The 13,794-nt window shown below is 34.3% G+C and overlaps 1 protein-coding gene across 2 annotated transcripts in view; it reads right to left on the bottom strand.

Annotated features, from left to right (window-relative positions):
* LOC112523072 (E3 ubiquitin-protein ligase UPL5-like) overlaps window positions 1-8,694 on the bottom strand; it is a 10,701-nt gene extending 2,007 nt beyond the window's left edge. Inside the window, exons 1-3 of one of the 2 annotated variants that reach the window (XM_025132511.1) lie at window positions 6,871-8,694; window positions 285-621; window positions 69-204 (exon numbers count right to left, since the gene is read on the bottom strand). In XM_025132511.1, coding sequence (XP_024988279.1) covers window positions 150-204; window positions 285-621; window positions 6,871-8,647 — 2,169 coding nt within the window. In that variant the 5' untranslated portion in view covers window positions 8,648-8,694 and the 3' untranslated portion in view covers window positions 69-149. Of the gene's footprint in view, window positions 1-31; window positions 622-6,870 lie in introns of those variants that run through there. The other variant, XM_025132509.1, reaches the window with a different exon arrangement.
* Between the last annotated feature and the right edge of the window lie 5,100 nt (window positions 8,695-13,794).

Raw genomic sequence — 13,794 nt, 5'->3', positions numbered from 1 at the left:
GGAGGGAATTGAAATCTTGCAAGGAACGTACCTTCCAGAACCAGTATATCTGAGGATCGGTTTCCCAATACCCATTATATTCTGTATGCGCCTTCCAATCCTCCACAGAAATGGGACTCTCACTCCCATGCAGCATGCCATCAAGATCCTCAAGCTCTAAGCTCTTGAAAAATAACTTCTGGATCTTTTCCTCGCCAACAATATCTGCAAATCCCCGAGCAAAATGGTTTACCTGCTCAGCGACAGATGTTACAAAACGATGCTGAATAAGAAGCTCAACATACTCCTCCCTGTTTCTGCTATTCACAACAATGTTCTTTCCATCAGCAAAAAGTTCCACAACTTTCATGGACCCTAATTCTTCGACTTCCCGAACAAATGTTAGACCAAGGGCGTCTTGGTCTACTGTTAAGGGATCCATATCCAATATTTTCTTGCAGCTACTATACAAGTATGGATCTGCATCCTTTATATCTTCCAAAGCGATATTAGTTCCACCCAATTGCAAGAAAAATGCACGATCGAAGAGGATGCCAACTTGTACTTTATGCATCAAGGCTAAGGCGATTACCCTGCCTGCGAAGTTAAAATATTCGAGGTGCAACGGATCCACCTTAGATGCTGCAGAAATAATAGAACAGGCAGTTTCCATGTCAAAATCATAAAATTCATAGACACTTCATGTGAAAAGTATTCCAAGTACATGAAAGTAAACTGGTTTCAAACCACCTTCAAATTGTGCTATCAAAAAGAAATATGAACAGAATATGCATGTGAAAAAAAGAATAAACAAGTGAATAAATGCAAGAAGGAAAACTACAACAAGATAATGCTTAATGAAGAACATGGATTATGCTCTTCCACAATGTAGAAGCATATCGACAAATAGAAACTCATGAAATCCAATCCATATCATGTACAAACCATTAGCGGTACAGCTAATCATGCTCGTTGTCTTGGGTAGGCAAATTATCCACTTATAATCAATCTGGTATGAAAGTATAAAGTCATATAAACTGCTTCAAGACAAAGCACCAGAATCGTAGCTTATTCTCCAGAATCTGGAAGCTGAGCCAGATTCATCCTCCATTCTTCAACCCTTTCATAAAATTTTCCCTCTTTAGTTATAGTGATTTATCAGTACCAATTTAATTTACGTGAGTTGGAGTTGGGGAACTGATAAAGAGCTCATACCACTATGTCAGACTCATCCTCCGCTTGGTTCTTGTAATGATGCAACTAGATGCCCATAATTTGCAAAAAGTACCAAGTATGAACGGAACTTTGAAAAAATGTCCTCGAAATGTGGCATATAGTTTCCTACATCTATTACCCAAAGTTCTAGTTTACAGCATATCAATTAAGACAAAAAAATATATCCAAGAAATATGCTCACAATTTAAAAAAAAGATGAGATAAAATATGAAAGATGTGCAGAACTTGCTATTCCCATATGTTAAGTAAGAATATCTTTATAACCAACTGCTCAAGGGAGAGGAGTTCTGGAACCTAAGATATATTAGCCTCGAGAGATCATGTTAGACTACTTTGAATATGGGATTTCTCAAAACGATAAGAAAATCCAGGAGGTGACTTAGAGAGGAATTCTTAGGTGTAGAGTAGAGAAGGATGTAAAGAGTGATTAGGCTACACATCGGTACCTTGCTTCAAACCTTTTGAAGTAGGATCTACACATGCATACTAGTCACTCTACCCTGAGCCTCGGATACAACTCTAATCTGTCACCTCATGTTCTTTTACTCTCAAGAAGTGTATGTACTACCTATGCTGTTATTGCGGTCAAAATACAAAATATCGGTCAGGACCGATATTTGATATATCGATTATATCGGTGATATATCGGTCCAAAATAGCGGTTAATATAATATTTCTTAGAATTATATATATATATATTATATGTAAGCATCCATAAACATATCATATGCATTATTTAGATTTTAGAAATATAGTTTCAAAATTAAAACATCACATAAATTGATAAGGGTGAACTGTGAAGTAGCGTGAGAGTTGAGACCTAATATACGTGACCAAATAAAGAGCCCAAAAAAGTGAAAAACTAAGCCCAACACCTAATAAGAAAAGCCCAAACATTTGTCTCATAGAAAATCAGTATATCGGACCGATTTTTCCATCAAAATATAGGTAAATATCGGTGATATTATCGGAACCGATATTTTGACCGATATTTCACCACCGATTTTTTCCCCGAGCTCGAGTCCCGATATATCACCGATATATCACGATTTTAACAGCATAGTGTACTACAAAGAAAGCCTTCGCTGCTTTTTCATTACTACAGTAATACTTAATGGACTGTTGCTATTTCTTTCACTAATATTTTTAAAGTAAGATAAGAAACTAAAAGTCAATACTTAAGAAGTATTATTGTTATAAAAGCAACCTATCAGAAACTAAAGTCATAGATATTAGCCTTTTCTGTTAAGCAATGCTGTTAATAGCGGTGCAATAGCGCCGCAATATCGGTTATCGGACATTTGCAAAATAGCGGTGGTCAAATAGCGATTCCGATAATATTGGCACAATTCACCGACATTTGACTGATATTTGGCTTCAAATTGGGGTCCTCAATAACAGTATTTAGGCTGGGTCTTTTTTTGGGCTTTATTTTGAGTTTTTTACTTGGGCTATTTATATTGATTTGGGCTGTAATAAATTTTAACCCATTAACACCTAGTAACTTTCTTTCTATCTATCAAGTATCAACCCAAGTTAGAACTTAGAAGTCGTAGGTTTTTCCCGTTCGACAGCCTCCTCCACTTCAGCGTCTCTGCTTCTGCTTTAGGCGAGTCCCACGACCACGTTTGACAGCTTCCTCCCACTCCAACGTCTGCTTCAGCTTTAGACAAGTCCACGACCACGAGTCCAACGACCATGTTTGACTCGGATGCTGAACCTATTGCTTGCGATTAGCTCGTTTATGAACTATTTTCTTATTTTGTTTTGTGAAACTTGTTTAATTTGATGTTTTGTTGTTGAAACTATATTTTTAATTAATGCATATGATATGTTTATGTTTGCATACATATATATTATATATATAAAAATTCCAAGAAAAATTATATGAACTGCTATTTTTCGACCGCTATAGCCGCTGTTTCAAATATTGGTCCTGATCGCTATTTTGTATTTTGACCACTATAACAGCATAGCTGTTGAGTGAAATGAAACTGACAATTGACTTTTCTGTATAGCAAATGTAAGTGGAAAACTTGTAAGGAAATGATAAAACCATAGTAGCACCTTCTATAGAGAATCAGAAAGAAATTCTACTTCAGATGAAAAAAAAAAAAGCAGAAGATAGATATGGCACTCATTGGAAATTTGTATTTCCATAAAAAGGCGGGTAGGAGAGGAGATTTGAACCTAAAAGATAGGACCAAATGACACCAAGCTAAATGCTTGATGGCTTTTGTTTGCCAGACGACTGTTGTATAGCCCCAGCTTGTGAACCACTGCTATTCCAGAGAAATAATGGATGAAGATTACCCAATGAACATAGTGGGATCCAAAGATGGTCTTGGTGGTTTCAAACTGATGAATGGGTGAGTACTAGAATTAGTTGAACTATATGGTCGGATCTTAAGCATGGTAATAATCAAAGAGAAAAGACCTTCAAACTCAACAATTCCTGTTTAGCAGCGAGGTATATACAGAGTACAGACATCAGTAATCAAACCATTCCCTTTTGTGCACCGAGATGCAGACCTCTCAAATGCTTTCCCTGAATGACTGCAGTCTATGGTATTTCAAACACGTTGCCTCAAGTCATGCCATCCAAACACTTTCTAGAACATTGCACTCATAAGGTTGGGAGTTAATATAACATGGATCCATGCATTCTTACAAGCATTTTCTAGTTTTATTTTTCAAGCATGTTATCAAACATGTAAAGACAACTAAACATAGACCTAGGCTGCTATCAATGAGTGACCCTCTGTTATCACAGCACCACAAGATTGCACAAATTAACCAACCAGAATTGCATCAGTGAAGAATAGCATGCAAGCAATATGAATATGCAGCATTCTGAAGAAAATTGAAGGGTTGTTTACACGTGTAAGATTGTCACTGAACATATTCTTAAGCTCATTATTCTTGGAGCAAGAACGTTTGGATCATAATAGCTGAATAAGCTCATATGATTTCCTAGAATTTTTTTCATGTCCAAACTACTATGGTACATCTTGCAATATATAGTACTTAGGTTTTGACTGAGGTTAAGGATTCACATGACATCTATTGGGCGCACAGACTACCCCAATTATCATTCAACAATCAAGATCTTCTCCTCTCTATTTCTTTCTCTCCCCTTTTAACTTTCAAGTTAGCGAAGAAGCCTAAGGTCTGTACTTAACTCACTTGTCTACAGATAAACTCAAGTATCTTGCTTCACTCAATCCAACGGAAAGCAATGAATTTGAATTACAAAAGGCCCAAACCACCACAATATTCTTATGATATCAACATATTATAACTATATCAGGTACAATGAGCCTCAACTGATCTACAGCCCTGTCTTTGCAAAGTTGACACCATTACCAAGGTGCAGAACAGCTGTCAGAATGAATATCAATACTCTTCATAACCTCTCCCACATTTGCAAAGTTGACACCATACCAAGGTGAAAAAACAGTTGTCAGAAAGAATATCAACACTCTTTATAGCCTCTCCAACAGCATGTCCTTGGAATAAATTAAGCATGTGCTGAAATAGACACATGAATATTCCAAAAAGAAATTATTTATGAAAGGTTTTAATAGATATACAATACTCGGCTGCAGAGACTGTGACATTGTGAAGCATCATCAACCAAATATTCATAAATTCAACCTCCATATCTCAAAGCATGCATTTGTTAGGACCAATAGTTGTGTAACAGACTATTGTAAAAATTAAACGTAGTTGTAAGAGATTTTTCTTCACCCACTATGCATTTTAAAATGTGGAGCAAGACATTTGGACCTTATGTGCTCCAACCATACTAGCCTCAACAAAACCGATATCCTTTATCCCAAGCTAGTTGTGGTAGGATACGAATGCTATCATGGTTTGCTGAACTGAATTGGTCAAGAAGATAACTAGATCCCAAGGCAAGATATTCCATAAATATAATTTCTCCCAACTACCTCCTCCCATGTCCTAGGCCTATACTGCCTCTCCTTAAGTCCTCCTCACTCACCGTCAGAAGCACTCTATTGAGATAACCGAACCATCTCAGGCAATGTTTCCTTATAACCTCCTCAATCAATAACTCTCCAGCCCTATCCATCCTTGTGTAACTATGCATCCATATTTATGTTACACTCAACTTACTGAAATTCTAATCTAATTGGGTTTCTCTATTTCGTACATAGTTTGTTGGTCATAAGAAGTTTAGATCGTGATTGAGTAATGAAAGAACTAACCCATTCATAAACTGAGTTCCATAACAATTCTAGCTCCATGGTAACAATTCTGGATATTTAAAGGGGTTGTCATAGTGAGCACAGAGAATGAAAGGTATGCAGATGTGGAATACGATAATAATAAACAAAGTCAGAACACTAGATGATACGATTTTAAATATGACACATGAAATTGTTCCATATTATACAGGTGATGACAAAACATATCAATTAAAAAAACCAAAATGCTATGAAAAGCTACAACAGATTACTAGCACAGCAACAGAAAAAGAAGGCTTAAGCTTTTCCAATCATGACTTGATGTTCAAACAAACACGTTGCTTTGCGAATGGGGATTATCATTTTGAGTATTTGTAGAAGTATGACCAATTTGGCGAAGAATAGATGGGAAACTGACTAAAAGATCAAGTCACTGCCATTACCTCAGCTTTCTAAACTTATCCTAAACGTTACATCACTCCATACTCGCTTTACTATATACGAGTTACAACCAATCAGTAACGGAGGAATACTAAGTCGTTACGATATTCTTCCTTCAAACAATGTACGAAAGCATCTGGATAACGTAACATGTCTTAGATTCTTTATAGGTGAAGTATCTCACATCCATCAAACTAATCAACCACTATTTCTGGTTGCATAACGTATACTTCTCACGATCTGGTAACATAACCCCCACTCCCAGTATTTAATGCTCTCCTTTTATTACTTTACTTTTCTTATAATCAAGATCTCTGAAATTATAAGAACCAAGTAACTTGCTCCTCACGTTTTGTCGTAACTCAAAAGACTAAACTTAGAGTACATAGCCACTTCTGCAATAATTATCCCTACTTCTAAGGAGGTGTATGAACACAACAATTTTCAAAGTACTATAAGGTCCAGTGCTTGCTGTCACTCTGCTGCATGCACAAACCCTCAAGTCCATTTCATCCCCATGAATTCCTCCTTAAACAGTCGTCAAAATCAGCACTTAAATGTTTCATATGCCATGCACGAGCTGAAAAGCGAAGGGTTACTCAGCATAAATAGAAACAACACAGTACTAATTGAGCTCCTTAGCGAACATAATAAAGACCGATAAAAACAACACGTTACTAATTAAATTTCTTAGTTAACATAATATAAAAGACTGATCCTACAAGTTTTAATACTTCTACTTTTAGCTAAATCCTATATGTCGCATATAGTAAACATATATAAAGTCTGCCAAACACCTGTTCGTTTCAAAACTTCTACTTACACCTAAAGTCCTATACATTCTATGAATAAGATCCATAGAGTAACGATACTTCCACTTTTCTTAACTCAATAGAGAAGTAATTTACCCACATGTTAATAGACCTAGAATAGGCAATAGAAAACCATATATATATATATATATGATAAATGGGTGGAATAACTGAAGCAAGAAGAAGCGTACCCGGATTAGGAAAGAATCTTCTACGGTCATTTGGGCAAGCTACAAATAGAGCATTTTGAGGATTGAAGATTTCTCGACACACCAAGAAAAACCATTCACGTAATACACCAGGACCTGTAGCTTCCTCGTTCTTGAATTCCATAAATAACCCACCACGTAGCATATCCGGATCTGCCCGTGTAATATACTCGAAAGATTCAGCCAACAACTGAGATCGGTCAATAAGCATCTCATGGAGTTCCTCATACTCATCCTTCATCTCTGGAAGCAACATCATCACCAAATGCCTCCTAGATTCAAAGTCCAGAAGCTCCTTATGCTCAAGAATCCATTTATAGTCCTCGTCTCTCGTGGCATATCTAAGAATTAGATAGCTCAAAGAAACCTTGTTCCGCTTCAAATTTGCCCAGAAGAAATCCTCTGCTCCTTCATATAGTTTGGCAATACCACGCAACTCCTTCAAGATAGCAAGGTACTGATCCCATCCACCATCTTCTGTCTCTTCCATCACCAAGTCACCCTCCATTTTATCAAGACACATTTGCACTTTCTCAAACACCTCACAGAAGAGAATATATAGCAGTTTGATTTCATCACTGTAACAAGGGAGGCTGTACCTAATCGGCATTGGTATGAGTCCCCCAAAATCTGGCTGATCTTTGATTGCAGCCCTTAGAGGCCGCAAGAATGCAGCAAAGTTATTGACATCACATGGTGAAGGACTAATACTATCTAAGGACTCCATACTAGAAACCAAAGTCTCTGACAGCAAATTCGCAAGCTCAGCCACAAATGGAAAAATGTCCTCAACTGCAATATTGGTCACAGGCTTATTACTACTATTGTCATAATTCCGCAAACTCCTTCCAATCCTGAGGTCCTCCACCATCGAAGCTAGACTACCCCGGCATAAATTATACAAAGGATCATCATGTGCAGCAGTTCTACCTATCAATTTACAGAACTCTAACACTACAGGTGCGCACTGTGAATATATAGGTTTTGGCAACATATCCCTACTAGAATCAATGAAATGTCGAATTAATTCTTCAGCACACTCTTTGTTACCTTCATGAGGCGACATGTAGAGCATTACCAAGGCTGCTGGAGCACACAAAGATAGAAATATATTCAGATGAGGTGCTGGGTGGTCACGGTCCACATCATTCTTAGCCGTCATGTTTAGGAATTCTATCAACTTGGGTTTCACGGACTTCAAACAAACCCCCTTTTCTCCTTTACACAACCGGTAAATCGTTGAAACCAAATCATCGACCAATTGCCAAGCTTGAGGATGCTCTGTGCTCCGCATTCGTCCCACTAAATGCAGACCTGCGTCGTTTTTAATCATACACTCGGCCAAAGTATGGTCCCACTGAAGCTGCCTCCCTCGATATATTAAACGCTGCTCGATCATCGGAATTCCGGTGACGGCCTGAATTTTCTCATGGATTAATTTGACAGTATCATCAGGTTCTCCATTAAGAACTAAGGTATTACCTCCAGAGATCATACGAACGAAGAATTGGATACGATTAGGATAGGATGACAAGGAAGCGTCTTGGGTGGAAGTGGAAGTAGAGGCCCGGTATTGAAAGTGAAGGGGTTGACGAGGGTTACCAGAAGCGGTGGAGGGAAGAGGGTTAGGGTTAGGATCATCTTTTCTCATCCTGACGAAGGTTAATTCAGAGGAGAGATCATCGTCATCGAAATCTTCAAGCTTGCGCTTGAATCTCTGGTGAACAAAGTCGATGGCCGGAGAGTCTCGAAAAGACATGGATGGATGGATGGATGGTTCGCCGGCGATGATGATGGTTTTACGGAAATTTGGAACAAAACCTTAAAACACTAATTTATATGTTGTTTGCTGGGTTTTACACTAACTGGACCAAACGCACCCCGTCTTTTTGAAACTTACCAATATTATACTATTCTATTTTAATAGTTCTTTTTTTTATTATTAATTTAAAAAATAAATATCCATTAAAATAATACATTTATTGTTGAGTTTTAATCATTATCTATTTAATTTTTAAAATTAGTTTACATTTTTAACAAAAAAATTTAAATAAAAAAAATTACTTTAACAGATTCTCTATATTATTCTCTAAAATTAAGAAAAAAAAAACTTTAAATCTAATTTTTTTTTCAAAACATTTGTAACAGCTTCTTCAAAACGGAGAAAATACAGATTTTAAGTTAATATTTTGTTTCAAAAAGTATCTCCAAAATGGAAAAAATATGAGAGAGAAAGGTTTTTCTCCAAATATGGAAACAATCCAAAAAATGATTATCAAGTGAGACCATCAATAGGAAATTTTAAAAATAAATATTTAGATAATCAATGTTGGATTCTTCAAAATGAAAAATCCATTGGAGATAAATGTAATTTTTTTTAGAGATTTTGACTTCTAATTCTCCATTTTAGAGAAATTTTAGGGAAATTATTGGAGATGCTTTTAAATTTGATATTTACTTCCACCAATTATATTAAATTATTATTATTATTATTTTATTTAATATTTTTTATTTAAATGTATTGAGATGTAAAAGGTATACAATATTTTAACAATAAATTGATATTGGAATCTCTAAAATAAAATAAAATAAAAATTATTGGAGTTGAATGTAATTTATTTTAAAATTTTAATCTTTAAAAATATTTATTTATTGTTTAATAACATAAAATATATTGAATTTCAGATTTACAAAGTATTAAATGATTTACCTAAAAAAATTAAAATTTTAAAAAGAAAAATATATCTCATAATTAATTAATTAAGCTTATCGATTTATCTTTTATTTTTAATCTAAGTTATAAAAAAATGAAATTATAAGGAAATTACCCATTTAATAGGATTGCAATTATTAAATTTCTGAATTTAATATCTTTGAGATTATAAGGAAATTGTTGGTGTAGTTATACCATATAATATTTAAATGACAGTTTTCTTCAGGATATGCTTTAAAAAATAGTTTTATTGTTGAAAAATTATAATATTTGTTTAGTATTTTTTTGTTTGTTGGGACAATTTGAATAATATTATATTTATATCTATATCTATTATAGATATGTTGTAATATATTCATAAAGTATGATATATATTATGTATATCTGAATTATATGTACGGTCCTTTTTTTAACTAAATAATTAGTGTTAACTTTGTTAATCAATCTCATCCGTCCAAAATATTCATCAACGGTTTAGATTTGATTAATTTAATTTAAGCATCCAAAGTATATTAAACACACCTCTTGGTTAAATGTGATTGTCCCAATAATAAGGTTAACAAAGTTAATACCGATTTCTTGATTAACAATAGAAAATGACTATATATATACACACATATAATAGTATATTTATAATGTATTTTTATGGTGTGTGAATATAGTTATAATATATAATATATCATTATAATATAATATATATTATGTATATGTGAATTTTATATATACAAATAATGGTAGCCATGTGTTATTTTGAGAATTGTTAAATATTTGAGAAATAAATAAGTGATTTAAGCCCTCCATGTGGCTAAAATCGCCTTTGATTGGTCAAGAATTGCAGCTTTTACTGGTCAAAATTTACGTCTGTAAAAAATAGAGGGGGATATTTTCTTTTACAAATAGCAGCAAAGGGGTTCATATTTGACCGCGTGTGATTCACATATAAACTATATGTTCATATGTGTAATTCACATAAGAGTTATTTTAACTGATTCATATATAAACTCATGTGATTCACGTATGAACTAATTAACTGATTCACACATGAACTCTTGTGATTTACATATGAATCAATTAACTGATTCGTATATGAACCAATATGATTTATATGTGAATTAATTGATTGATTCATATATGAACCCGTGTGATTCACATATGAACTATATATGAATCAATTAAATAGTTCATATGTGAACTAACTAATGATTTACATATTAACATATTGGATTTTTATAACCAAATACAAATTTCAGAAAATATCTAGATTAAATGATGATTTTAAATAACCAATACATATAATACTAGTTGTGTACGTGTGCAATGTGACAAGGTTGTGAAATTTTTATTGTAGGTTAAAATTTGACAATATATTATGGGATCTCAGGATCTACACCTTCCAATCCGATTCTTCTAGAGACTGAAGTTGTCTCTGATAAAACGGGGATGTTTGACAAGAGATCCATTATCGTGAAAGTTGGTGCTAACGTTTTGCAAAGCCATTTTCAAAGGAATAAATTATATAAAGAATAAAATATAATAAAACACTAGTAAAACAACAATACAATACAAAAAGCAAACACCACTCTGATACCACTTGTTGGTCCCAGCCGGATCTATAAGAGTTATAGGTAATCAGTTTGTAGAAGAGACAGGATGAATACAAACACAGAAATTTTCACTTTTAAAAATTATATATTGATAAAGAATATCAATACAAATTTTACATATTGTTCGTGGTAAATATAAGGTAAACAACCTATCTAAACAATCTAAGATACACATAATTACAAATAACAAAGAGAAAAGATTTGCTAAAGATGAGAAAAAATGTGCTCTTCACTTTTGTTCAAAGTGGTTCTTTCTCTTAGACAGAGAGTAATGAGAGAAGTAATTTCTTGGGTAAGTTTTTAGTGAAGAAGAATGACAACTAAGAGGAGAGCACTCATTTATTTATACCCATTACATTAAATGCAATTTAGAAGGTACAAAACACGTGTCAAGATTTTGGAGGAAAGTTTGTCCTTTGCTACAGTATACAGTCCTTTTGGCTGTATATGAGCAGTTTTCTTTCATAAAGTAGGTAAGCACTATAGAGTCAATGGAGTGGCTCCGTACTGTACTATACTCTAGAAAGGTATGAGTTTGTCATTTGTGTGAGGGAAGAGAAGACAAAAACAATCGTGCTTGGTAAGTTCCTTTGATCGCTAAATACTAGGATAACGTTGAAAGGTCTCTTTAGTATTTGCTGAAACTTGTGCAAACTTCACCCATATGTAGACAAGCTTGTAATCACTGAATACCGCTTCAGATCACGAACTTATCAGTCTCTAATCTTCAGCTTCTGTCTTCGACATTGTTGAAGGATCTGTGGTGTGAGTTTTGTCTTCTTGAAGTATAAAGTCTCTGAACGAATCACAATACATGTTCAGCGATCACTGAACAGACTCACTAAAGATCGTTGAAAATGAATAACAGAAATACTATATTTTGATAGGTTAAAAGGGATCATCAAATTATTGAGAGAGAGGATCAACAGTCCTCAAAAAGTTGATGAGCACGATGGGAGACAATAAAGTAACTCATACTGTCCTTTGTCAGATTGAGGTGATGGGTATGTACTATTGTTCAATAAAGTAAGAGAAAACCAATCTTGAGGCACAATAGATTGATCTAACTTCTGAGTAAAATCATTGAGGACTCCTTCAGCTATTGTTGATATCTTGGTTGGATTTCACACTTTAAATCAGATAGCCATGGTATTACTGAACACTGCTTCAGATCACGATTAGACTATCATTATCTTCAGTATTTCTTTGACATCGAAAGTTCCTTTTATGTGAGTTCGTCTTTGAGGAGCTTAAGTTCTAAACAATTACAATGCATGTTCAGCGATTATTGAAAACACTCGGAAGATTGATCGCTGAAACTAAAAGTAAAATAAAAATAAAATATTCACTAAGGATCATCATCAAACCACTAAGAGAGTTTGGATCAACAGGTCATTTTGATCTTTTACTTGATGCATTATTTAGTATTCGAGCAAATGTTTCTATAACATATCCCTATAAACTTTTAAGCAGAGTAGTATGACTCATCATAGAGCGAACCCTGTCCAACATGGTTCTATTTCTCCTTTAGAACACACCATTGTGTTGTGGTGTTCCTGGAGGAGTTCGTTGGGATACTATTCCACAATCACTAAGATGATCAATGAACTCTTGGCTTAGATATTAACAACATCAATCCGACCGAAGTTCTTTTATCTTTTTGCCAAGTTGATTCTCTACTTCATTCTGAAACTCTTGAATATCACATAGCATTCAAATTTTTCATTAAGTAAACATACCCATATCTATTGAAGTCATTAGTAAAGGGTAATAAGTAACAATGACCATTTCTTGTGACTGAACTGAAAGGCCCACACACATCAGTATGAATGACTCGTAATAGTTTTGTAGCCCTTTAGGGTTTGTCTTTAAAAGGAGTCTTTGTCATCTTACATAATAAACAGGACTCCCATGTATCATATGAGTCAATACATGATTCCAATACTCCATTTGCCTGGAGTTTGGATATGCATTTCTTGTTTGTATGTCCAAGACGACAATGCCACAAGTAAGACTAAGTTAAACCTCATCCATTTATTTTTTACATTGTATATTGATTCATAATTACAACTATTTTCTATATTAATTTAATAAATACCATTATGTGGTTTAGCCACAAAATACAAAACATTGTTAAGGTAAGTAGAAATTGTATTATTACCAAAAGTGAACATAAATCCAGTTTGTTGTAATTGAGAAAATGAAACTATATTCCTAGTAATGCTAGGTACATATAAACACTTCCTACATATGTGCCCTAAGCAACAAAAGCTACCTTAGCTCCATTACCTATCCTTAGTTTCGGTTGGTCTGGTTTCATCTTTCCTTCACTTCTAAGACCCTGTAGATTAGTACAAATATAAGTACCTCACCTAGTATCTAATACCCAAGAGTCATAATCAGAAGTAAACATATCAATGACACACACATACACTGTTGGTCCCAAAAGGGTCTACAAGAATACTAAACAGTTTGTAGAAGGGGGGGATGAATACAAACACAAAGTTTTCAAATTTAAAATATATATATTGATAGAGAAGATCAATACAGATTTTACAAGATTGTTTGCGGAAAGATAAAGTAAAAAAA

Source organism: Cynara cardunculus, assembly GCF_001531365.2.
Source record: "Cynara cardunculus var. scolymus isolate 2C chromosome LG 12, CcrdV1, whole genome shotgun sequence".
Lineage (NCBI taxonomy): Eukaryota > Viridiplantae > Streptophyta > Magnoliopsida > Asterales > Asteraceae > Cynara > Cynara cardunculus.
Note: the sequence above shows the minus strand (reverse complement) of the source record. Positions and strands in the feature narration are given on the sequence as shown.